General features: G+C 34.1%; 1 protein-coding gene and 1 pseudogene across 2 annotated transcripts in view; one reads left to right on the forward strand and one right to left on the reverse strand.

Moving 5' to 3' along the window:
- Nucleotides 1-26,995, forward strand: part of ROCK2 (Rho associated coiled-coil containing protein kinase 2) — a 134,530-nt gene that overhangs the window by 78,265 nt on the left and 29,270 nt on the right. For both annotated transcript variants that reach the window (XM_029231489.1, XM_029231488.1), the window contains exons 5-18: nucleotides 433-693; nucleotides 9,280-9,424; nucleotides 11,793-11,931; nucleotides 14,021-14,112; nucleotides 14,919-15,078; nucleotides 16,634-16,694; nucleotides 17,272-17,283; nucleotides 19,385-19,464; nucleotides 19,628-19,676; nucleotides 20,257-20,392; nucleotides 20,487-20,578; nucleotides 20,798-21,044; nucleotides 21,429-21,535; nucleotides 24,175-24,334. In XM_029231489.1, coding sequence (XP_029087322.1) covers nucleotides 433-693; nucleotides 9,280-9,424; nucleotides 11,793-11,931; nucleotides 14,021-14,112; nucleotides 14,919-15,078; nucleotides 16,634-16,694; nucleotides 17,272-17,283; nucleotides 19,385-19,464; nucleotides 19,628-19,676; nucleotides 20,257-20,392; nucleotides 20,487-20,578; nucleotides 20,798-21,044; nucleotides 21,429-21,535; nucleotides 24,175-24,334 — 1,741 coding nt within the window. The remainder of the gene's footprint in view (nucleotides 1-432; nucleotides 694-9,279; nucleotides 9,425-11,792; nucleotides 11,932-14,020; nucleotides 14,113-14,918; nucleotides 15,079-16,633; nucleotides 16,695-17,271; nucleotides 17,284-19,384; nucleotides 19,465-19,627; nucleotides 19,677-20,256; nucleotides 20,393-20,486; nucleotides 20,579-20,797; nucleotides 21,045-21,428; nucleotides 21,536-24,174; nucleotides 24,335-26,995) is intronic.
- On the reverse strand, nucleotides 5,798-6,929 carry LOC114900399 (annotated as a pseudogene).

The following is a 26,995-nucleotide window of genomic DNA, read 5'->3' on the forward strand; positions in this document are numbered from 1 at the left end:
GTTTTGTTTTCAGAAAGCTGGGCTTTTTTTTTTAATTATCTGTTCTTTTGTCATTCTTTCACCTTTTATGTTCCTCATTCTTAATCTGTTTCTCTTTTAAAATATTTCTATTTAAATAGATTCCTGTATTCTCTGAGAGGAAAAATGATACATTTATGCATTTTTTTTAGTAAGCATGAAGAATTTACCCATATAAAAGTTTTATTTGATAACGGTTTTTCCATTAAAGATGTCCAAATCTAAAATTACAGATTTCCTAAAGTTTAATGCTGTTTTGGTTATACAATAATTTATCTTTTTCAATAGCAGTAATAGCTTTGGGGTTTTGTTCTCTTAATGGTTTTGGTTTTCTTTCTTTCTGTTTCGTTCTTTCATTTCTTTTCTTTTTTTAAATTAAAAAATTTTTTTTTTCCTTCTTGTTTTGTTTTCCAGCTCTTTTGTGCCTTTCAAGATGATAAGTATCTGTACATGGTAATGGAGTACATGCCTGGTGGAGACCTTGTAAACCTTATGAGTAACTATGATGTACCTGAAAAATGGGCCAAATTTTATACTGCTGAAGTTGTTCTTGCTTTGGATGCCATACACTCCATGGGTTTAATTCACAGAGATGTGAAGCCTGACAACATGCTCTTGGATAAACATGGACATCTAAAATTAGCAGATTTTGGCACATGTATGAAGATGGATGAAGTAAGTAACAAGCAAGTAAAAAAAAATGGTAGTTTCCTGAGAGACAAAAATAAAGGAACACTTGAAATCTGGACTTCATAGTTTTAAACAAAGATAAATTTAGTTTTGCTAACTGTGTAATGACTCAGACAAGGTAATAAAATATCCAAATCAAAACATTTACTTTACTAATCATTCATATAGTTGTAGAGTACTTTGTTTGTAGATTTGGTGAATCCAAGAGAAATAAAAACTCAAATAACCAGTTATCAGATAAATAGTTATCTTCCTCATAGAATCTTGACAAACATTTGCTACCAATCAAAACTAGTTCGTGTGCATATAATGATCTAGTTGAAGAAGTAGGACACAAAATATAAATTAAGGTACATGGGTATTTCTATCATCATTATTATTTCTGTATTTTTCCTTTAATAAAAGAGGTAAGGTAGAAATTTACCAACTCCTACCAACCCCATCTGTATCAACCACATAGAATACACTTGGGGGCAAGTTTATTGTTGTGCTTTTACCTGTTGAACAGTTCATATTATGATTAATTGATTCAGTAGCATTAACTTCATAGCTAACTATGGTGTTGATTTATTTTTGTTGCGAAATTTATATCCCTTGTCTTTTTTCTCTGTAAGTGTACTGTAATTCCTGGCAGTAATTCCTGATGGGGAGGGATCATGTTTTATTTCCTATGTATTCTTGTTAATTATCTTGTCAAGATGCTTATTTTGAATCAAGCTGATTTTTCTTTTCTCTTTACTTCTTAACTTATTTATGCCTCCTGTGTGATATTCACTTTTATTGATTGTCCTGCCATCATCAGTGATCCATAGTCTTCCAAGCTCAGCTCAGATTTTTACCTCCTATAGAAAGTGCTGCCTGATAATCCTAACCTGACTCATCACTCTCTGTCATAATTTCCATAATGTTACTTATTTAGAATTTATGCTGTACTTCACAGGCCACTTTTATCTATCTAGGATTGTATGCCCTGTTTGCCCAGCTAAAACGTAACATCCCTTTGGTTCTTTGGTCTTCTTCATAGAGTATTACTATGTTTGTGTTCTGTATACATTAATGTTTAGTAGGTAGAGTATTTGATTGTACCCAAAGCTCCCTCTTGTGGTGTTTATCATACTACAGTATGAAGTGATTAACAGTGAAAATCATATTTAATGAAAATAAAGTAGAAATAATTTTCTAATAGAACGCTAAACTTTTTAATGTCTGTTATACGTAACGAATGATGTTTATGTGCTGCACATCTATGAGTGTATTCTGATTTTCATTAAATCTAAAACTTGGGAGGGTGCAGAGAAATCACACCACATGTTTTTAGGATAGGTAAAGGTGGTTAAGGAAAGAAGGTGTAGAGGAACGGAACAGAATATGTTGTTTACAAGATAATTTTATAAGCATGTAAGTGAGTACTAAATTCAGCTATTTAAGTATCTTGTTTCTTTGTAAGGCAAAATAAAAATATGGTATATATAATTTTGTTTACTATTTTTAATTCAGGTACATATGGTTCAGTTAATTATGCTCCTTGGCTCACAGCTTATTGTCATTAGTAGTGTACACAAAGGCCCCATCTTGTTGTTTTTTTTTTAATTATGTTTTCCCCCTTTCAGTTTTTGTCTTATTCTCTTTTCCCCTAATACACAGCCATTGTAATGTGTTTATAAACTCTTAGAGACTATTAGTATAGTGTACATATGTATAAATAGTATAACGGATTGTCATTTTGTCGTTAACTTTTTTCATGCAACATTGTTTTATGTCTATTCCTGATATATGTAAAGTAGCTCACTGCTTTTTAGTATTCCATAGTATCTCTTAATTTTACTTATAATTCCCCCTTGTGTTATTATTATTTACTTATTATTCCCCCAAGTCACATCCAGCTCCCTGTTACCAACAGTACCATGTTGAACATTTTCATACATGTCTCGTGTCTGTCTATTCTGACAAGGGTTTCTTCTAAATATAAACCCTAGAAGTGAGAGTACGATCTCAGAGGATACATGAAGTATTACCTGGTCTCCAGAATGGCTGTAAATGTTATAACCTCTTGCTAATAGTGCATGAGAGATCCTGTCTCCCCATATCCTCACTCACCCTTCCTTTTATTATTCCCTCTCTAAATCTTACCAAATTCCATTGGTGTGTAAAGTAGTATCTTTTAAACTTTTTATTAATCTTAACAGTTGATGTCAAACCTTTCTCCGTATACTTCTCAGTCTCCTTTGTGAATTAACCTGTGTTGTGTACTTTTGACCCTTTAAAAATTGGTGGTTTGTTGATGTGCAGGGATTCCTTATATAATCTAGATACTGGTTCAACAGATATCACTGATAATCATCTTCCAGTGTGCTACTCATCTGTATCTTTGAACAGAAATCCTTAATTATGATGTAGTCAAATATATTTGTTAATATTGAACTTTTAGAATGTTGTTTGTTTTACGCCAAACCCCCGTTCCTCCAGTAATATTAATAATGAGAGTAACTATGTAATGTTGAAGAACAAAGGAATTTTTAATTAAAACTATAGTACATAGAATTGATAATTTTGTTATGTTAGTTGTTAATGAGAATAGTGTTATTGCAAGTTTCAGGTTCATCACTTCGTTTGCCTTTGATTATTATTATGGTCTTAGAGCCATTAGAAATGTTCATAGTTTCATTCTTATTCATCTGTGTATCTATAGAAGGGATTGACAAACTAGAGCACAGGGCCAAATCTGGCCTGTGGCTTAGTTTTGTATAGTTTCTGTGCTAAAAACGTTTTTTCCATTTTTAAAAACTTGTTTTTAAAAAGAAGATGTGCAATAGAAACCCTGTGTATCTCATAAAGCCTAAAATATTTACTATCTGGCTCTTTATACAAAAAGTTTGCCAACCCTTTATCTGTAATAAAGACAGAGATGCTCGAATTACTTTTTAGCTCTTCTGGCTTCACGTAAAACATTATTCCATGGATAAAAGCAAAGTAAAATACAACTATAAAATTATAACCTTATATAAGGACTAAAATTGTTACTATCACTGATAAGAGTAATGCTGTTTCATTAAATTCTGTCATTGATAGATTGCAGGTTACACAGTTTTCTGCGTGTTGTTATCCTTTTTCTCCCTGAAATGAATATCTGGGTGTGAGTGAAAGTCACAGTTAGTATATTTACATCTAGATTATCTCAGTGACAGTCAAGGAGTACTGCTATTTAAAATTACCTGTATTGATCAGATAAGTTGACTTCCCTCTATGCCTGTCATTATGCATTTCATAGCAACCTTTACCTCCTTTTAAGGCACAATTTTACATTAGTATTTTAAATTACTGAAAATAGTATAAGATTTTATCCATTAATATTCTAGTGTATACCATTGGATTAGATTGAAGCTATAAATTTTTAAAAGCTAACAGATAAAATGTTAGTGTTCTTAACCCTTCTACAAGTGACATCAATTTTTAAAATACAGGCATTTCTACTCATGTTTCTGAAAAGCCCTATTTTCTGCAAAATTATACATTTAAAAGGACAGGTTTATGGGAGCAATAGGAACAGACCATTCAAAAGCTATGCAGCTTTGTAACCAGAGCCCAAACGAAAATAATAATTGGTATCCAGGGAGATGATTGGAATAACAGGCAGCTTTGCGCCTGTGTGTGCCGCAAATTGCAGATGGAAATGGAGTTCTGAAGCAACTGGGCTGTCTTCTAGATAGAGCACAAGAAGCAGGACCTTCCACTAGCCAGCAGTCTTACGAGGCAGGGAGGGGACACGCCTCTCTGAGAAAGTAGCCCCTGGTGCAAGTGCTCATTTTTAATTGTTCAAATGGACTGAATACGCTCCAGACTATGTAGTAGTCAAGCTGAAGCTTTCAACGCTTCTGATAATTAAGGATTTCACTTACAGTTTTTCTTTTCCACCCTCACAGGAGGCATTTTTTTTCTTTTCTTTTTATAACTTAAAAAAATTATTTTTAGCTTCGTTGGGTCTTTGTTGCTGCGCGGGCTTTCTCTAGTTGCAGTGAGCAGGGACTACTCTTCTTTGTGCGCGGGCTTCCCATTGCGGTGGCTTCTCTTGTTGCGGAGCACGGGTTCTAGGCGTGCAGGCTTCAGTAGTTGTGGCACAAGGGCTCAGTACTTGTGGCTCGCGGGCCCTAGAGCACAGGCTCAGTAGTTGTGGTGCACGGGCTTAGTTTCTCCGCAGCATGTGGGATCTTCCCAGACCGCAGCTCGAACCCATGTCTTCTGTGTTGGCAGGCAGATTCTTAACCACTGCACCACCAGGGAAGTCCCAACAGCAGGCATTTTGAATAGTTTCTTAGAGCAACTCCAAGATTTGTGATTGACCCATTTTGTGTTTTCAGTAAATCTCTTGACTTATGATATTTTGTCAGTTATAAAACACTCATGTATGTAGCAAACACACATTATCTGATCCATTTAAGGTAAAGTACTTTTGAAGAAGCTTTTGAAAATGCATACCTGTTTATGTTGCTCTCCAGCTTGAAACCCTTTAGTAGATTTCTGTCACCTACTGAATAAAGTTCAAACTCCTTAGCTAGTCATATGAAGCCTCTTATGGTGATATGATCCCTGCCTACTTTTTTCACCCTCATTCTGTATCATTTGACCTCTTGTACCTTGTGGTTCAGAGGTCTTAAATTACATACAGTTCTTTTTATACCATGGTATGTTATGATTCCTGGCCTTCGTATATGCTGTTGAATATACTCTGCTTGGCAAATTCCTACTCACACATTGAAACTCAGTCCAGAGTTTGCTTACCTTGTGAAGGCTTTTTAAGTTGGCTTCTATGTCTTTCCCCAAATGTACCCTTTAGGGAGCATTTCTTTTCTTTATTTATTTTTTCTTCCTTCTCTCCGTCCCTCCCGCCGTCCCTCCCTCCCTCCCTTCCATCTGTTGAACACTTATCTTATATTTTTTCTGCCCCAGGCCTGGAATCAAACACTTCTCCAAGAAGCTCTAATTCCTTTTATTTAAGAATGGTATTTAAAAATCAGTATTTGGGTGCTGGATGTACTCATTGCTCCTGGAGTGTCATTATTTCTAGGCTCTGTCAGTGGATGTGTGTATATTGTATATACTGTGTCTACTAACATGCACACACATGTTCATATTTAATTCTGTACCTGTCTGTATATAAAGTGTATTAAAAATTATGAGTTCATATGATCCTTCTGATTCTAGTCCTACACCACAGGGTTCATTCTAGTCTTCCTCCTTTCTGTTTCATGATTACTTCTTTGGATAGTGAGAAAACTGGCGCTCATTATCTACACTACAACTGTTTTCCAAAGTAACCTAGGTCAGTTCTTTTCCTCTCTACTCTCTTTGGTGTGGTTATGTTATTAATTTATGAAACAGGTCCATTTCTTTTCTTTACTTTTATTTGCATTTATTTTTTGCAGCATTTATTCCCAGGCCATAAGTTTTTGTTTCTTCAATTTCTTCTGGGATATGTTTTTCTTCTGGGCAACCTCCTCTTCTGGTTTAGGAACAGTCTTTTCTTTTTCAGTAAGGATCATCTCAGTGTGGCAGGGAGAGCTCATGTATGGGTTGATCCAACCATGAGCTCTGTAATCCCTGCCCCCCATCTTGGGGGCTTTATTCACCTGGATATATGCTCAATGACCAGAGAATCTCCATCTAAGCCCTTAAGTTCAGCATTACCCTCTGCATTTTTGAGCATGTACAGTAGAAATTCAGCATTCTTTTTGGGCCACCGACCCTGCGTCCAGCCCCACTGTTTGGCCTGGGGACACCTACCAACTCCACCATTGTAACGACGGAATGGCACACATTGCTTCTTTAAAGTGACGTCCTTCATATACTTGGTGGCTTTTCGGATATGCATACCCTTAATGGCCTGGGCCGTTTCACTAGTGTTCTTAAAGTGAATATGAAGATTTGAACCTCTCGACTTGCATGATTTTGTGGGGTTTTCTGGGTCAAGTGAATAGCGAACCATTTTCAGAGGTCACCTCAGGCCACTTACCGGAAAAGCCAGGTCCATTTCTTACTGTTTGTATTCCATTTAGAGTTGTCCCACATCTGGTTGATTTTGTTTTTTGGATATGTGAAGCACTCCTCTGGTTTAAGAGTCAGAACTATACAAATTGCATGCTCAGAGAAGGATCACCCCCTCCTTATCCCACCATCCCATTCCTGTGCTTGCTTCTTTCTACCCTTTTCCCACTCAGCCCCTGTAGGTAAACCAATCTCTTTAGTTTGTGGTTTAGCCTTCCTGTATTTCTGCATTTTAGGCTTCCTGTATTTCCTACATTTGTAATAAATGTAGATTTTATATTTATGTAATTTGAGAACTTCCCCATGAGATAGGTTGTTTTTTTTTTAAATAAATTTATTTATTTTATTTATTTATTTTTGGCTGCATTGGGTCTTCGTTGCTGCATGCGGGCTTTCTCTAGTTGTGGTGAGCAGGGGCTTCTCTTGTTGCAGAGCACGGACTCTTAGGCACACGGGCTTCAGTAGTTGTGGCTCGCGGGCTCTAGAGCACAGCCTCAGTAGTTGCGGCGCACGGGCTTAGCCGCTTCGCGGCATGTGGGATCTTCCTGGACCAGGGCTTGAACCCGTGTCCCCTGCATTGGCAGGCGGACTCCCAACCACTGCACCACTAGGGAAGCCCCCATGAGATAGTTTTTAAATATCTTTCCCAAATGTTTATTTAAAAAAAATTTTAACTCTCAATAGGTGGTTGCCAAAGATGGTGGTTAGAATATTAATTTTCCAAAAGCAGAGTACCAGTAACACAGTTTACCTAGTAAAAATTCTTTACTCCTACCAAAGTATTTATTCTACAAGTAATCGGTTATTCAAACTGATCTCCATCTTACCTTTCCCAGCTTCATCAGTGTGAAACTTTACATTTAGCTGATTTGGACTTTACTGCATTTCTTCAACCTGTTTTATATAAAGTCATTCTTGTTCCTTTGTTTTTGCTCTTTTTTCTGTCTAAGCTACCATACCAACCCTCTCTCCTCTGAAGTCTAACTTGTCCGCCAATTCTTTTGCGTATCTTATCCTTTGCTCTCCTTCTTCTGAACCTTTGAATGCTAAATAATTTTTCTTTTAGTGGCACTTTCGTGTCTGGCCAGGTTTTAGCTCTTAAGTCTCACAAGATTCATTTTTTTGAAGTCTAATTTATATGGATACATGTGAAATAAAGAGATTTTATTTACCCTAGTAAGTCTCTATGAATTTTTCCTTCAGTAGAAGTCTTAAAATGTAGGATAGTTAATGATAAAAATTAATTTTATACACTGCCTTTTGTAGTCAGGCACTGTCGTCTTCATTTTTTATCCTAAGTAATAACCCTTACAGAGTATTACCATCATAATTTGCTCAATTATTTCCAAATGTTTTATTTTATTAATTTATATTCAAACTAAAATGACCTCTATTTGCTGAATACTTGGGAAAATAAAATCATTGAGTTATTTCTGCTGATTTGAGGAAAGAAAAGATTGCTTCTAAAATTAATCTCTCATGTTTAATATACATTTTATTGCATTTAAATAAAAACATTTATATAAATCATGTTTATAAAATACATTGAACTTCCTTTTTCCAAGGTGGTTATAATACTTAGTATTTTGGTAGTTGTATAGCTTCGTTTTAAGGAACGTAGGTGACACACTTTTTAACCAGGCAGGTAAAGGAAATGAAGGGCATTTAAGTTAATCTGTAAAGTCTTTGCATGTTTGTACATAGCTGGAGGTGAACAGGTACTATTTAGGATCACACTACTATATACTGTCGTGATTTAATCTTGCAGCATATACACAAACATACACAAACACATACATGCTGCAAAATACACACACGTAGATAATATCTACAGTGGTTCTTGTCCTTGTCAAAAAGACATAAGATAGGGATTATCTTACTACCCACTGAAACTAAACAGAGAAAAAGGTGTTTTTAATCATTTTGCCAAATATCTTGATACCACAGCTCCACATTTCTAAACATGCAGCTTGGAGGTGTAGCTTTCAAACTATAAAGATCTTTTGATTTAAACATTTGATCTATTTCCCCCCATTTTTTTCTTGGTATAATAAGAACTATTTTTTAATACAACCTCCAAAACTGGGGCCTTTGTAATTTTCATTACTGCAGTTTCTTTGGAAATATCAAAGTTTCCTTTCTCTAATGATTCTTTTCTTTTCCCCGGGTCAGGTGCCTTAAGACCACATTTTGTACTTCTCTTGTAACTCCTTCATGGTGTAAGAAAAAGAAACAAAAGATGTTGATTTGCATGGAATTCCCATGAAGTTAATCACCTTTTTCTTTCATTGATGAAGCCTCCTGTATTTTAGAGTTGGAAAATTATCCCTGATCTCCCATAATCCAGACATTTTTATGCATTTCATAATGCATTTATCCCCTGTCCTCCCAAAGCCATGTCAGCAATGAAGGTCTCTTGGTAGCCATGTGTAGTCACTGTATATTTAATAATTAATGAATTAGTTGCGCTTATGTGTGTGTGTGTTTATAGACATTTTATATACATTTTTTCTCTCTCTGCACTTTACCCAGACAGGCATGGTGCATTGTGATACAGCAGTTGGAACACCTGATTATATATCACCTGAGGTCCTGAAATCACAAGGGGGTGATGGTTACTATGGGCGAGAATGTGATTGGTGGTCTGTGGGTGTTTTCCTTTTTGAGATGCTGGTGGGTAAGTAAATTGTTCTTTTTTCAAAACCCATCTCATAACACTTTAGTTCTAAGTCAAGAATGTGAGACTATAAAAAAATGAATTGCTTGTGTTCTAGGGAAAAAGTAGTATTTCTGAAAACTGAATTAGTAGTGTCTAATATGATAGATTATTGATTGGAAAATTAAAACCAATCCTCATTCTGGACAGTAATGGAGTAGAATATGAAAGGAATTGAAAGTCTACTGCTAGGACATATTCCTCCAATAGACCTTTTGTATTAAGAAAATATTAGAACAAGAAGCAAGTTTATAGTTGCAATGGGCCTTCATTCTAAGATTTTCTTAATCAGGAGTATTTGTTGTAAATATTTAAATTATAAGGCTGGTATTCTAATTATAATAAGGAACTGAAAGTACTCTTAGTTTATGTAATTGTTATGTAATTAATTTTTGTACACTGTGTTTCTTATATTTATTACTTGTATATATATTTGGTTTGTAGTTCTAGTCAAATAAATCATAAATATAGTTATTGACCATTTGACTATCAAGATAAATATATTTTGTAATAATATTTCAGTCTCAGTAAACTCAGAGGCAAATTAAATAATTTCTTTTACTTTGACCAGATCAAAATTTGAAAGATTCAAGTATTTCAAAACTTTTCTTTACATCATAGATTTCATTTTTAAGATTTCCTGTTCCTAAGTACTAGGGTCACAAAAATATCTTCTGGCCAAGGAAGCCAGTGGCTGACTCCCCTGGTTTCAGGTTGAGGGAGATGTAGCAAAATTCTTCTTTAAGAGTCAAATGTGTTAAGGCTAATAGCGTTATATGAAATGACTTTAGAATTGAAAATATAGTTTTAGAAGTTGGGGAATTTATTTTCTAGAAGATGACTAAAAGAAATTAGTAGTGGAAATCTGTAAAATCTGTATAGTAACTGAGTATGTTTATTGCTAAAAAAAAATCAGTACAAATTTAAATAACGATTAGTCATGGAACTTTTTTGTTGTTAAAGTGCCTTCTCTTGATGACCATATGTGTATGTGTAGCACTGATCTTGCTATGCGTAGTCTCATGTCCTTCTGTAAGCTACTTTCTTTTGGGCCTTTGTTTTTGTAGTGGGTCTCTTTGTACACACTGTATGTTCTCAGGTAGCTATCTATTCTCCCCACCTCTAGGCCCTATCTGATGATTCATTGGGTGTGTCTTGTAATCTTTTGAAAGTAGAATATATTCCATCATTTGCCTAGACTCTCCCAGGGGGTTAAAAAATAATATACTTTGGAGGAAGTCACCTGGGTTTGAAGAGACCATTTAAATTCCTGCTGCTGTTTTCAGCTCTGAGAGCTGAATTTAATGAGTTTGAATGGCACTAATTTGCAGTATTCTGAGCCTGCTCTGGTGCTTGCTCATCAGGTTGGTTGACTGGACTTCAATTAAAGGAGTCTACTGCAGTTAAAAGTTGCACTAGAAAAATCTTGAATTCAAAACTCTCCTCTGCCACCCTTGGAAAACAAAAACTATCTATCTGAACACTCCTTTTTGGCTGATTTGGGGAAGTCTGATTTGTACTAAGGTGACTTGTGGTTGAGGCATACTGGCAGGGCCTTTAACTCTTGTGGCTTTAGATGAATACTGGCCAAGATGATGCCGTGAACATTTTCTGTCTTTACACTTGCTTCAATGCCTATTTATCACAGTCATCAGTCAGCAGGAACACTCCATTAGGAGGCTGTTTCTGCCGTTTTCAACTCTAGCTGTGTGTCATCTTAGGCAAATCACATGTCATCTGTCTGGGCCTGGCTTCCTCATATGTAAAACAATGGGGCTGATCTAACTCTTAGAGCTGCACTGTCCAGCCTATCATGATGAAAGTGGTTTACATCTGCACTGTTTAGTACGGTAGGCACCTGCCATATCGAGCACTTGAAATATGGCTAGTGTGACTAGGGAACCGAATTTTTCATTTTATTTATTGTAATTAATTTAACTTTAAAGTGCCAGTTGTAGCTAGTGACTATTGTATTGTATAACATAAAAGGCTGATTTAACTTAAGCACTAACTGATCTGACCCCACCTAGTAATCTTTTAAATTATCCACTAAATTGTTTTTTTTTTCCCATTATGTATTTAAAAACCCAACAAATTCTACAGTTAGTATTGATTTTATTTTGCTCTTAAAAGTTCATGGTTCATTGGTATGATTATAATTTAAATATATTCTTGGTGTGCACCTGTTTGTTTTGACTGAGATTCCTGGCCCGTAGACCTTTTCGTTCTTCCATGCATGTGACAAATTTAAACTTAACATATTTAAATATTAGGTGAAAAATGTTTAATTTGCATTCTCTGTTACACTCTTTTTTTCTTGGAACTTTAGGGGATACTCCATTTTATGCAGATTCACTGGTAGGAACATATAGCAAAATTATGGATCATAAAAACTCACTATGTTTCCCTGAAGATGCAGAAATTTCTAAACATGCGAAGAATCTCATCTGTGCCTTCTTAACAGATAGGTAATATACATTGAATTTCTTTATAGAGAATCCTTTTAACTTCTGGATTTGTAGAAATGAAAGCATACCTAACTCTTATTTACATATAAAATCAATCTTTTTATCCAAATTGCATTTAATTCTGGTTTAGCCTTTTCCTACTGCTAAGCCTGGTGTTGGGTTACCCTTGTCATTTTGTATGTGCAGCCTAATGGTAATCTAACTCTAATCTTAACCCTCATGTCTAAAAAGGAAAAAATCAGAACTTGGTAAAATAATGCATTTGAGAGAAATAAAACTTCTGTATTATTCATATTTTATCCTCTAAGGTGATTTAAGCCGTACTGCTCTTGATTGTACAACTTTTGAGAAGAGAACATTTTTGTGCAGATAAATACTCAAAAGTTAATAATCTTAAAAACTATCTGTGTTTGATTTGAGAGTGCCTCCTTCCCAACCGTTTTTAATTTGCATTTGAATATGAGCAAGTCCATCCTGGAAATTCTATATTTCTTGAAACAAACTAGATGAACATTGTTGTGAAAACCTGCCTTAAAAAGAGAAGCTAGAAAACTATTTGAAGTTTCTTCCTTGCCCTCTCTATTCTGTTCTTTTCTGGTTTCCCATTTTATATTTGTAATAGGAGTCATCCTATTAAAGGACTAACACGTATAAGTGGGTGCTTCCACCTCAGTCCAGACTTACCTCACTAGCTTTATGATTTTAGGAAAATTATTTTACTTGTTGGGGAAATAATTTTACTCATCCTTAAAATGATGGGATCAGATTAGATGATAACTAAGAACATTTCTTGCCCTAAGATGCTGTGATTCCTCAGCACACCTTATTGTTGCCTGTTAGCCAGTTGCTGTTAGAACCAGTACTGCAGTGACTATCCTTATACATTTATCTTTGCATATGTTTTGTAGGATAAAATCTTAAAGGTGGAATTCTAGGAGATACATTTTAAAATTGACCTACTTGAGTTACAAATTTGACCCCCAGAGAAGCCACATCAGGGTATATTTCCATTATTAATAGTTGTTTCCCTCATTCTTGTCAAACTAAGTATTATGAATTATTTCTTTTCCATACGAAGAAAGAAAATTATATTTTTCCTTATTAGACAGCTTAATCATTTTTATATGTTTATCAATCATTTGTACAATAAAACTTTGTTAATTACATGATTAATGAATAATAATACATGGTGATAAACTCAAAATAATGTTTGATTTGAGGACTAGATGGAGTTGATGGGAATGACCATAATTTGTGCTGAAGGGTAAAATATAAAACAGGATACAGCATATGCTAAGGAAAGGAGTACCATTCATGAAATATTTGCCTTAGCAATTTATGGGGAGGTGTGGTTGCAGTCTAAGTAATGATTGTAGGTGGAGAAAAGATAGTTTGAAAAGAATTTAATGCCATCAGTGTGGCTAAGAGCACTTCCTTCTAAACTTTACAGGTTTTTTTGTTTATATTAAACATAGCTCCAGGGACATATAAAAAATGTTTTTTATTTCCATATAGTCTTCACTGAAGACTCAACATGTCAAAAAATGAAATTATTAGTAACATTTTTTTGTATTCAGAATGATAATTTTAATATAAATGTAATATATATTTAACAATTTATATTTAATATAGATGTAGATATATCCAGAGTAAACATGGATAGCTTCAAACATAACATGTGAGTTCTTTTTAAGAAAGGAGGAGGATTTTTTATAATAACGTTTATTAGAAAGGTTTTTAAAAACTCTTCTTTGCCAAAAGTTAAATCTCCATCCGTTTTACCCCCTAAAGTTGGTCACGTGGTTTTGGCACACGCAGATGATTTTTTTCATTGAAAATCTCGTACTTTCATTTGACACAAAACAGGTGGAAACATATTTCCCTTTCCATGGCATTTACTATCTAGAGCAATCATATACTATAAAATTAGATTGCTTATTTTTGAGCAACATTTAAGCTGAAGCTTTTAATAAAGATATCTTAAACTCATTTCTGATCCTTATTTTGATCCTTGTTGAGATAAGAGTTAATATTTTTGTATTTATATAATGTTACTCTTTATAATACAATTTTTAACTGCATTGTTTAGGGAGGTACGACTTGGAAGAAATGGGGTAGAAGAAATCAAACAACATCCTTTCTTTAAGAATGATCAATGGAATTGGGATAACATAAGAGAGAGTAAGTCAATAAATTTAAATATTTCCACTTCATCACATTTTAAATCTCATAAATTGATTCCTCTTCTGAATTAATAAACATGTCTGTACACTTAATGCTAACTAATTTTTAAATTGAGAGGTTTCATTTCAATTTGTTCTGAAGCAGTACTTATAACTAAATTAATATTACCTCAGTATCTTAGCAAACTAATATGTCTTTATTTCCCAGTGCTTTTATGATAAACATAGGTTTCTTAATTTGTTAAGCTAAGTTTTATGGATCTCAGTAATTTTCAGAATTGGGGAAATATAATTCTTTAATTCAGTTGTTTGAATTAATAAATCAGTAATTAGTTACTTATGGAGACCATACTCTGGTGAATACTAGGGTAAGCATAGTAATTCATTTAAACTTCATGTGTATTTAACATTAATTCATTTGAAGAGTAAGAAATATTTCTACTTAAAGAATGTAGAAAACCGAAGACTAAAGAACGTATATGCAAGTTATTGCTGCTTGTAATTTTAACACGTAGAATAATATCATCCTGCTTTCCTTGTTTGATTGATTTATCTATATTTAAAACCAATCTAATATAATAATAAAACACATAAAATTTCAATTCTTTGAAATGATAAAATCTGTTACTAAAATATTCTATAGTAAATCATAATAATATAGTACTGTTAATTAATCAATATGTTAATATTTATATAACATATTAATAATATATAATTACTAATATAAAACAAAACAGGGGTCATTTATATAATTTTAAATCAGATATATTATTATTAAATAACTTGTTTCTTTTCTTTTAATAGCGGCAGCTCCTGTGGTACCTGAACTCAGCAGTGACATAGACAGCAGCAATTTTGATGACATTGAAGATGATAAAGGAGATGTAGAAACCTTCCCAATTCCTAAAGCTTTTGTGGGAAATCAGCTGCCTTTTATAGGATTTACGTACTATAGAGAAAATTTGTATGTGATTTGTTTGTTACATTTTTATTGTTTTCAGCATCTAGCTATAAAGAGTTGTCTTACTTCGAGACTGAATTATAGAAGATAAAGTGTTAATTTGTTTTAAACTGAGTTTTTTCATAGAATATTATATGATATTCATTTACAAATGAATGTAAGGCAATGTTCTGTGTTCTTTGGGGGATATAGAGTAAGACCAAACACCTGCTTTTGAAGGAGCTTGTCAACTAATAAGGGATATAGGAGAATTATATAGTCATAATAAAGGGTAGAATGTGATATTTGCCTTAAGAAACGTACCAAAAAGATATGAGATGGTTCAGAAGAAAAATAAAAGTCACATCTCTTTGGGACGAGGGTAGGGGAAAGTCAGGTAAGACCTCAGGGAAGAGGTAGCATCTTAGCCAAGTCTAAAGTTAAGAAAGGGTTTTGAATGGCTGAGATGTAAGGAGGTTAGGTGAGTATAGTGGGGAGGTGAGTAGTGGGAGGAAGAGTTTGGAATGTAAGCATACTTTGGGAGCAGAGTAGTATAGTCCGGTAGGGTTCAAACATAGGGTATATGTATATATATATCACTGTATCATGACCATTTGGAGGATTTAATGAAACTGTGATTTTCTTGCCTGTAATCCCTCCATGTAGTGCAGAGCCTGGCACAAGATCATTCAATACATATTGGTCAACTGGAGTGATTATTGGGTATAAAATTAGAAAATAGACTGGAGTTGGAGTTTAGGGGAAGCATAATGCAACAGATGATTGCTGTGTGCTGTGCTGAGGGACTTTTGACTTTGACGGGCAGTAAAGAGCCACTGAAAACTGTTCAGTAGTTGAATGAAGTATTAAAGATGTTTGAGAAACATATATTTGAGAAATTTTTGGTATTTCCATGTGTGTAATGGTTGGGGTGATCAACCATTACAGTTTCCCCAGGACTGAGGGGTTTCCTGGGATGTGGTGTGGGACTTCCATGCTAAAACCAGGAAAATCCCAGGCAAACCAGCATGAATTGTCATCCTGCTAAGGACAGTGTTCTGAAAACTACTGTAATGCTGACTAAATTGAGGATATCAGTGCCAGGAGAAACCCAAGCATGTTTATACACAGTGAGGAAGGACCCAGTTAAGCGAGAAATTAACAGTTAAATAGAAGTGATGATTTGTATATTAAGACCTGGAGATCAAGAGATGTTATTTTTGAAAAGGAGGAGAGCTATCTCTTTCCAGAAGATTTCTAGAAAAGAAGAATAAGATAGTTACAGGAACTCAAAATGAGATGAATAGGGAGAAAAATGTAGTGCTATTTAGTGACTCCAGTCTCAACGATGTTAAAGACTAGAACATCCGCTTAAGAGTGAGAGGCAAGAAATATTTATCATTTTAAATGATTGAAAATGTTATACATCTCTAGAGGGGAAAATATTACTTCATTTTAAATGTGTTGAAGTGAAAAGAAAGAGAATCTGTAGTTGGAATTTAATTCTGAGAATAACTTGGTATTAGAAAATGAGTTAAAATGACACGCAAAAGAATTTATTTCCTGCCTTTCTTTCTAGGTTATTAAGTGACTCTCCATCTTGTAAAGAAAATGATTCGATACAATCAAGGAAAAACGAGGTATGTATAAATTTTTACTACTCTACATGTGTTCAAATATTTTAGTAATATCCCTGTATTTTCAAAGTTCACTTGATGCTACTTTTAGATGGCATTCCTTCTTGCAATCCAGTTCAGCATAACATTGAAGTGATTCATTTATTTGACAAGTATCACTGTGTGAGATCCAATGGCTAGTGAAAAGATGACTTGTACATGGCTTTAGGCTTAGTTTTAGTAGCAAAAGTGATAGAATAGGTTTACAAACAGCTGTATTTTCTACCAGTTAGAAAATTTTATGATCTTAGTACTATAAAAGAGTACAGATAATAAGCTATAAGGATATAGAAATAGTAGATGATTTAAATTTTGACTATTTAGCAATGAATTCATATAAAGGATAATTTTATCAAAATGTTACAATATTTTGTGACCTCTCTACAAAGCTAAATCATGAACACACACATAAATGAGGATGCTAAACATTTTTTTCTTCAAAACCTAAAAAAATTAGTTAGGTAATTTTGGTATGATTTGTGTTTTAGGAATTTTGCAAAGCATAACAAGCATTTTAATGTTTTTGTTTTGTTTTAAATAGGAGAGTCAAGAGGTATGTTGATGTCAAATATGTTGAAAAACAGGAAAATCTCATCACTCTAGCGATGTTTTGTTATAATCACATTCCACCTAGCATTTGGAGTACTACACCTACCCAAGAGAGAAGTTCTCAACCTTTTTTCTACCAAGTATTCTTTTTATTATTGCTCCTATGGATCTGTTGTTTAAAATATATATTGTATAATTTTCTTGTTTTTATTTATTAAGGATATATAAGTAGCAGTAAGAACTTTTGATTGGCATGTGATAACGAGTGTGATCGAATTATACTAATGTAGTAGCAGCCAAAAGCTGTTAAACTTGACTAGTTCATTGGCCTGTATTTTCTTACTAGGGAAGTATACAGTTTTGCTTAAGGTATATGAAATATTTAAGAAATCATGGAGAACCTAATCACTAGAAAGAATAGTGGAAAGAACACTGGCCATGGAATCTAATAGATCAGGATCTTTTGGGCACTGCCACTTATTAGCTATGCTATCTTGGCCCAGCTGTTCACCTTTTTTGGATTTCAGTTTCTTTATTGAATAGATATAATACTACCCATCTTTTTAGGGGTTTTGTTAGGATTAATGAGACAATATCTGTAAAGTGCCTGCCACTGTACCTAAAACACAAAAGGAACTTGAAAAGTTAAATCCTTTATAAAGGCAGTAAGGCTCCCAAAATGCAATATTTAATGCTTTCTGTAGTTTTAGTTTGTTTAAAGCCCGACATATCTGGCCTTATAGCAAGATGACTTGTAATTAATTAGTTGTCATTTATTCAAAAGAGTTATTGTTGACAACTTTTCACAGTATTTTGCCTGGCACAGTGTAGGAAGATATAAAGAAGAGCTTTTATATATCTTTTTTTGAGGGAAAATTGGTATGTTAACATTACATAAGTTTCAGGTATACAACGTTATGATTCTCCTTCTGTATTCATTGCAAAGTGATCATTATCAAAAGTCTAGTAATCATCCATCACCATACACTTGACCCCATTCACTCATTTCATCCAGCCCTAACCACATTTTCCTCTGGTAATGACCAATCTGTTCGGTCTTTGAGTTTGTCTTTGTTTTATTTTCTTTCCTTTTCTTTGTGTGTGTGTGTGTGTCTGTTTCCGCATATGGTTTTTGTCTTTCACTTTCTGACTTATTTCTAATACCCTCAAGGTTCATCCATGTTGCAAATGGCAAGATTTCACTTTTTTTTTTAGGGCTGAGTAGTAGTTTCCACTGTGTATAATATACCACATCTTCTTTATTCATTCATCCACTAGTGGATATTCAGGTTGTTTCCATAACTTGGGTGCACATATCTTTTTGAATTAGTGTTTTCATATTCTTCAGATAAATGCTCAGAAGTGGAATAGCTGGATTGTATGGTAGTTCTATCCTTATCTTTTGAAGAATCTCCATACTGTTCTCCATAGTGGCTGTACCAATTTACATCCCCACCAACACTGCACCAGGGTTCCCTTTTCTCCACATGCTCTCCATTATTTGTTATTTTTGTCTTTTTGATGATAGCCATTCTGACAGGTGTGAGGTGATATCTCATTATGGTTTTCATTTGCATTTCCCTAATAATTAGTCATGTTGAACATCTTTTCATAGGTCTCTTGGCTATCTGCGTGTCTTCTTTGGAAAAATGGGAAGAGCTTTTATTATTTTTAAGAAAAGTAATATATTTTTGAGCGTGTTCAGTCAAATATTCCAAATATTTGTTTCAGATGTAGACCTTTTATCTTTATAAGCACAAATGGTGACAGTATTTTTGAATAAATAATCTACAAAATGATGGAGGGTATCAAAGGATATCCTTTGTTCATAATGAATGAGAAACTTGGTGTCATAGAAGAATTCTGCCAAGATCGGAGCTTTTTATTCTTATGTTTACATAGTGTGTTCATACATACATGTGTACTGTAATAGAAAGCAAGAGATGGAGGATTTTTTCTCTCTGTCAATAAAAATCACATTAAGAATGTACAAAAACTGTACCTATATTAAGTTGACAGAAAAGAGATTATCATTGTTTTCTTTAAGCCTCTCACCTTTTAAATATGATCAGACTTTATAATTATAGTTTCTTATTTTCTGACAGATTCAGAAAAAACTATACACATTAGAAGAACACCTTAGCAGTGAGATACAAGCCAAAGAGGAACTAGAGCAGAAGTGCAAGTATGTTTTGTAGATAATTGTTATATTTTAAAATGTAAGTTTAAACATTTTACCAAAAAAGAAGAGCTAGAAAGTAATTATATGATAATTTTATAATTTATGGTAAATGTTTTTATTGTAAACTAGGAGAGAGTTACTTACTGTTGCCTTTGAAATTCTTTAGATCTGTTAATACTCGCCTAGAGAAAGTAGCAAAGGAGCTAGAAGAAGAGGTAAAGTCGCTCTGTGCTTTTATTAACATTTTTGTTCATAAAAAGTTTTGATGCCTGACTTATCTACAGAGTTCTTTTAGTACCATATTAATACATACCTTGTTATATAGTAAAATCTACCTTGTAGTATTGGTGGACAGGACTCTCAGATTATAGGGTAACCATGATAATAGGCTTCATTTTGTTACGTTTTTGCAAATGAGTTAATTTAGTATGTGTAGATATTTCAAGTAAAAAGAAAATTGCACTCATATTACTCACGTGACTTAAAAATAGAAATTGACAATTGTTTCTTTTTTTATTCAGACCCATAGTTTGTATTAAGTAAAGATGGTTCAGTGGTGATGGAATGTTACAGAAATTTTGACTTTCAGTAGTAAACAGAGCGCTTATGGTCTTGATTATTTAAGAATAGTGTGCTATTTAAAAAATATGGAAAACATTGTAGTTTTAACAAAAGGGCAGTTAATAGCTTTTTTAAAGGTCTTTTTTATTTGCTTGATGTAACTGAAATATTTTTTGTTTTCGTTTGATTTTTATACATACTTTCCTTTGATAATAACTTCAAGCATTATTTCAGATTACCTTAAGGAAAAATGTGGAATCAGCATTAAGACAATTAGAAAGAGAAAAGGCGCTTCTTCAGCACAAAAATGCAGAATATCAGCGGAAAGCTGATCAAGAAGCAGACAAGAAGCGAAATTTGGAGAATGATGGTTTGTGGTGTAGAATATTAAATACTAAGAGAAAATGTTTGTGTGTATGTGTGTGTTGTGTTGAAGCTTACCGCTAAAATGCTTTTTATCACAGTTAACAGTTTAAAAGATCAACTTGAAGATTTGAAAAAAAGAAATCAGAACTCTCAAATATCCACTGAGAAAGTGAATCAACTCCAGAGACAAGTAGGTTGATCCCAGTTTATAAGGATATTGAATTTTATTTATGACTTTCTGTTAACATTTGTTTTAATTGGCAGTGTTACGAAGAGGAAGTCATTAGGAAGATACGTTTTAGGTTTTTGTTTATTTTAAATAGTAATGGGGTAATAATTGAAAGTATTTTCATCATATATACCTGTGTTTATTTGTTTGTTGTTTGTTTGGTTTTGAATGGAATAACAGCTGGATGAAACCAATGCTTTGCTGCGAACAGAATCTGATACTGCAGCCCGGTTAAGGAAAACCCAGGCAGAAAGTTCAAAACAGATTCAACAGCTGGAATCTAACAATAGAGATCTGCAAGATAAAAATTGCCTGCTGGAGACTGCCAAGTTAAAACTTGAAAAGGAATTTATCAATCTTCAGTCAGTTCTAGAATCTGAAAGGAGGGACCGAACCCATGGATCAGAGATTATTAATGATTTACAAGGTATTAAAGTAGATATTGTACTTGAGTTCATCTTAATGATTTGTGTTTTGGAAATAACCTTAGATGATGGATAATGTGCTAGAATAGTACATGTCTGAATATAATACTCTGTTATGTAAGGTTAGCATATTAGAAATACATTGTTACAAAATTTTATGGATGAAAGATTTACTTTCAAATAGTATGAAGTATTTTTAGTAACAAACCACTTCTAAAGGTGGTAGATTGGATTCCAGTCGAATTAACTCTAAAGCACTACACCAACAATTATAAAAGTTCTGCTAATAACAACTTTAAAGAATGAGGTGAATTCCAAATTTTTTACTCTGAGTTTAATATGTATACTATATGAGTTTATTGTTTTTAAAAATATTTCAATTTTAGGTAGAATATCTGGCCTAGAAGAAGATTTAAAGAATGGCAAAATCTTATTAGCAAAAGTAGAGATTGAGAAGAGACAACTGCAGGAGAGATTTACTGATTTGGAAAAGGTAAAACATGTTAAGTTTTACGTTTGTGTAAGTAAATGACTAGACAGTTTCGGGTTGAAAAACTTATTTTAAAATAAGGAAAATTAGTAACTGAAATATTTCCAACACTCATGTACTTTCTCATATTCACACTTGGTTATGTAGATTAGGGATGTGTATTTTAAGGCATACCATAACACTACAAGCAGCCCTTAGATGTTAGATGCTTATGAAGGGAGAGTCTCTTGGGGTGTATAATGAGGATGCTTCTTCCTGGGCATCCAAGGAAAATGCAAATTTTGACTTACAATATATCTTTTTTTTAAAAAAATAAATTTATTTATTTATTTTTGGCTGCATTGGGTCTTTGTTGCTGCATGCGGGGGGCTACTCTTCGTTGTGGTGAGCGGGCTTCTCATTGCAGTGGCTTCTCTTGTTGTGAAGCACAGACTCTAGGCACGCTTGCTTCAGTAGTCGTGGCTCATGGGCTCTAGACCGCAGGCTCAGTAGTTGTGGCTCGTGGGCTTAGTTGCTCTGCGGCATGTGGGATCTTCCTAGACCAGGGATTGAACCCGTGTCCCCTGCATCGGCAGGTGGATTCTTAACCGCTGCGCCACCAGGGAAGCCCATCTTACAATATGTCTTTAAAATGACATAAAGTTATCGTGACTTTTCATTTAGAAGTTTACCAAAAAGTACTATAAACTAGGGATAATTTTTAGGCTCTGTGCAGTTAATATTTTATTTTCATTCACTTAAGTATTTAATATATCATATGTGGTAGAAATATCAGGATGCAGTTCTTCCCCTTAACAATCTCACAGTCTAATGGGTAATTTCTAAAGTAATAATAAAGTACACAGATAATTCTAATGCAGTGTGGTAAGTAGAATGATAGAGGTATGGGCAGGGTATATTGGGTGCACAGAATGAATCCCTATTCTGACAGGGCAGGATTGGTTGACAGGGTAAAGTTGGGGAGGACAGCATGGGCATAAGGCACAGAGGATAGAAAATAAAAAAGTCATAGTCAGTTTATTTAAATGCAAATGATTCAGTATTTCTGGAGTAAAGAGCAGGGGTCAACAAATTTTAATCTTTTAAGGGAAAGACAGTAAATACTTTAGACTTTGCAGGCCATACGGTCTCTGCTGCAGTAAAGGGAATGGGCATGGCTATGATCTAATGAAATTTTACAAAAATAGACGTCAGGCTGAGACTGGCCTGACAACCTAATGTTAAAGTGTGATGAATTCACTGGCCTGAGTGAGGCTACAGAGCCAGGCATGAGCCAGGCCATGCAAGATGTTGAATACTCTGTTAACAACACTTAGTTGCTCTAAGTAATGGACTAGCCACTGAAGTGGATGATTTTATTAGAGGAACATTTAAGATAGATCATTATGTACCATGTGGAAACTAGGTTTGAGGAGGACATGATGACGTAGGTAGATTAGTCAGAGGCCTTTTCAGTAACCTAGATAATGGAGACTTAACTAGTACAGTAGTTCAAAGGATGGAAAATAAGGATGAATCTGAGAAATATTTGGAGGAGGAATATTTGGGAACACTTAGTGATTGATTAGATATGGCGTGTGAATAGTACTCAAGAACGAGTTCTGGGTTCCTAGTTTGTGACGAAATCTATAGTGGTACCATTAATTAATAAAGAATAAAGGAAAAATAGCTGTTTTAGAGAAGACAGTGATAAATCAATTTTAGTCCTAAGTTGAGGTGCCTGTGAGACAGCCAAATTAGGATGTCTACAAAGAAGTAAGCTATGGTAGTAGCAGCTAGAAATATTTGAGAGTCATCGATATAGAAGTAACTCAAACCATGTGACTGGAAGAGCCCATCTGCAAAGAGATTGCTTAGAGCATTGGTTTTTCAGAGCAGAGTAAATTAGTCTGTTGGTGGATTGTGTAGTTTGAAAAAGATCATTTTTATTCTTGACAAACAAAAGAAATACCTATATTTACGATATAAATTGTAGAAAACAAAGAATTAGAAAATCTTTTGAGGATATATCAGAAATAGACTGACTTCTATTAAAGATTCTCAACTTAAAACAAGTCTCCTAGGTGGAAAATAAGGGTGAATAGTAGAGGATCCTGAGATTTCTTTTTTTTTTTTTAGATATAGCAAAGGGAAACATTAGGTATGTTTTAAAAGTTTGAGAAGTAATAATATAGAAAGAGGAGAAGCATTATGGCTAAAGAACACTACTCCAGAGAACACCCAACATTTAAGGGGCAGCTGGGAGAAAACTTCACATGCAACAGAAAAGATGAGAGCAGGATGGGGAGAGCCAAGTGAGTTCAGTGTCAGGTATGTCAAGGAAATAGTTTCAAGGGCAACAGTGAGTTCAAGTGAAATAAAGACTATAAATGTCTGTTGAATTTGATACTGAGATATCATTTGTCACTTTATTGAGCTCAAGCAATCTCAATGAAGATCTCAAAACAGTAGAGTGGAGATGTGGGAGATGGGTACAGAGGGAAGTGAACAGGTAGAGTGCATAGATTACTTTTACAAGAAGTTTGAAGATCAGAGGGAACATGTTGAACATTATTAGTAAGCCTGTAAAAAAAAGACTCTGCGTTTTTGAAATTGCAAGCCAGTCTTTTTTGTTGATAGCTGCCATTTAAAATCTTTAATAGGAGAAGAACAACATGGAAATAGATATGACATACCAACTAAAAGTTATACAGCAGAGCCTAGAACAAGAAGAGGCTGAACATAAGGCTACAAAAGCACGGCTGGCAGATAAAAATAAGATTTATGAATCCATTGAAGAAGCTAAATCAGAAGCCATGAAAGGTACGCATTTTCATAAGAGGGTTTTCAGCAGCATTTTACGGAATTGATTCTGTATTCAACTCTGATTTTGAAAAATATTTTAAAAAGTATTAGGAAAGCTTTACATATATGTTTTTCCTTGAAGGCAGCATCCATTTCTAAGGTAGTAAGCCCCCAACACAGAATTACTCAACCGAATTTCTAGGTCAGAGAGAAATTAATAGTTCAGTGCTATCAACAGTGACAGGCATACAGAGTGCGAAGCTCTAGATACATCTATTCAGATTTGGGGGATATGCTCTTTTTATAATATTTAGTTTGACATTTCACCAGCTTGTGTTACAAAAGTCTTACGAGTTTATAGAATAAGTTCACTGAATATTTTGAAATCTGGCATGATAAATATACTGGCTAGATTTGGTCAAAGTCACACAATACTAATGAGTATAGGGTAAGATAACAAAGTGAACTTTTCCACAACCCAAGCCCGTATCTTGGAATTAATTGTCTTTTAGATAATTTCTTGTTTTCCAAACTGACTGTTCATATATGACGGATTTGAAATTCCAAAGGAAATCAGTAAAGTAGTCTTGTCAAAGATTTATAAAACTCTTAAACAGAAATTTCACTTCATATTAAAGCATAACATTTATTAATAACTTAGCAAAAATAGCCTTTAAATTATTGAATGTAATTAAAATTGGAGATTTTTTTTTTAAACAGTTTGGTTTAAGGCATTGATTCTAGATGATATAAAATGAAATGAGTGCTTTATTTAGAAATATCTAACGGGCTTCCCTGGTGGCGCAGTGGTTGAGGGTCCGCCTGCTGATGCAGGGGACACGGGTTCGTGCCCCGGTCCGGGAAGATCCCACATGCCGTGGAGCGGCTGGGCCCGTGAGCCATGGCCGCTGGGCCTGCGCGTCCGGAGCCTGTGCTCCGCAGCGGGAGGGGCCACAGCAGTGAGAGGCCCGCGTACCGAAAAAAAAAAAAAAAAAGAAATATCTAACAAGAAAGTTAGTGCGCCATGTTTCCCTGTCCATGGCCTAAAAAGACAAAGTTGAATTTCTTTTGAGGTCATAATTTAGATGCAATAAAATGCAAACATTTTTCACATTTGTAATACATACATATAATCACTACCCAAAACAAGATACAGAATCTTTATTTTCCTCACCTCAGTGAGTTCACTCATGCCTCTTTCTATTCTCTGTGCCCACATTAGGGTGATTAGTTTTTAAAATGAGTACATTTGTTTATAGATTATTCTCTGAAGTGTTGAAAATAAACCAATTTAGCATGTAACTCATTTTTTAAAATTCCTTTTTACAGCTGTAACATAAGGTACAGATGACTTTCATATTTTGTATGAATACACAAAACTTAAATTTTATCGATGGTACATCTGGTATAAAGCCTTTGGTCTTTTCCAGTACATGTCATTGCATTGCATTCTTTGTTTAAGAATATGGCTTAGCAATGAATTACTAGTTATGTGACTTTTGACTTTCTCTAGTTACTTATCCTTTTTGTGCCTTGTTTCCTGTAAAGGGACAATTACTGTATTAGGTTGTTGTGAAAACCAAGTATAATGATACCTGAAAAGTGCTTAGAAATGCTAGCTATTTTTAGTAGTATGTGAAAAATGGTTTCATTTTTCTACACTTTTGAAGACAGTTCATTAAAAACTGAAAATTCGTAAGGTTTAATTTTTACCCAATATAACTCTGTAATAAGTGATAATTAGAGGTTGAACATTAGGTATAAAGGAGCAGAAGAATCTATTGAATTTGAACAGATTTTCTAATCAGTACATCAGTAATCCTTTACATGTAATAACTTGCAGTTACTATGAAATCACTTGATTAGACATAAACTTTGTCTGCTCTTCACTTTGAGACTGAAAAAACGTCTTTAGAAGTCTTTTCTGATTAATAAAACAAATTAAAAGTTTGTTGCAAATCATTTAGAAAATAGAGGAAAATAAAAAGTAAAGATTAACCAGAATGCTACTAAATCAGGATGATATTTTGTGTATTTTCTCAATTTTCTCTACTGTTTTGGTTTTTTTCCTTTTAAAAAATATTGTGAACATTTTCTTAGGTCATTGAAAATTCTCCTGTGTGAGCACTTATCAAGTGCTTGCCATGTGCCAGGCAGCATTTAAGTACTACACATATGCTAATGCAAAATCTTTGCAAAATCCCTATGGGTGTAGGTGCTATTGTCACCATTCTAGAGATAAGGAAACTGAGCCTCAGAGAGGTTAATTAAGTTGGCTAGTCAAATAATTAGGAAGTGTCAGAACCAGGATTTAAACTCAGGAAGTTTGGTTCTGGAGTCCTGTCCTCTGCCAACTCCCTAAAACATAATTTTCATCTTCTGCATAGTAATATGCTAATATAGAAAGAGCCATTGAGGTCATAGGGTCTGCCTCTATAATGATTAGGATCTTGCTTAATGTTTTTAGGCAAGAAGAGTAGCACTGAGAAGCACAGAGTAGCAGAAAAATAAATCTTTATTTAAAAAGATGTACATGTCTTTTAGAAACATTAAGTAAAGGCAGAATTATTTTGCTTTCATTAAAATGGATGTAATATTGTGGAGTGTGGTAGAATTTTATACCCTGCAAATGAAACACCTAATTTTCAAGCATGAAATTGTTGACATTCAATTATATTA

This window comes from Monodon monoceros, unplaced genomic scaffold (assembly GCF_005190385.1).
Source record: "Monodon monoceros isolate NGI ecotype Baffin Bay Population unplaced genomic scaffold, NGI_Narwhal_1 Super_Scaffold_19, whole genome shotgun sequence".
Classification (NCBI taxonomy): Eukaryota; Metazoa; Chordata; class Mammalia; order Artiodactyla; family Monodontidae; genus Monodon; species Monodon monoceros.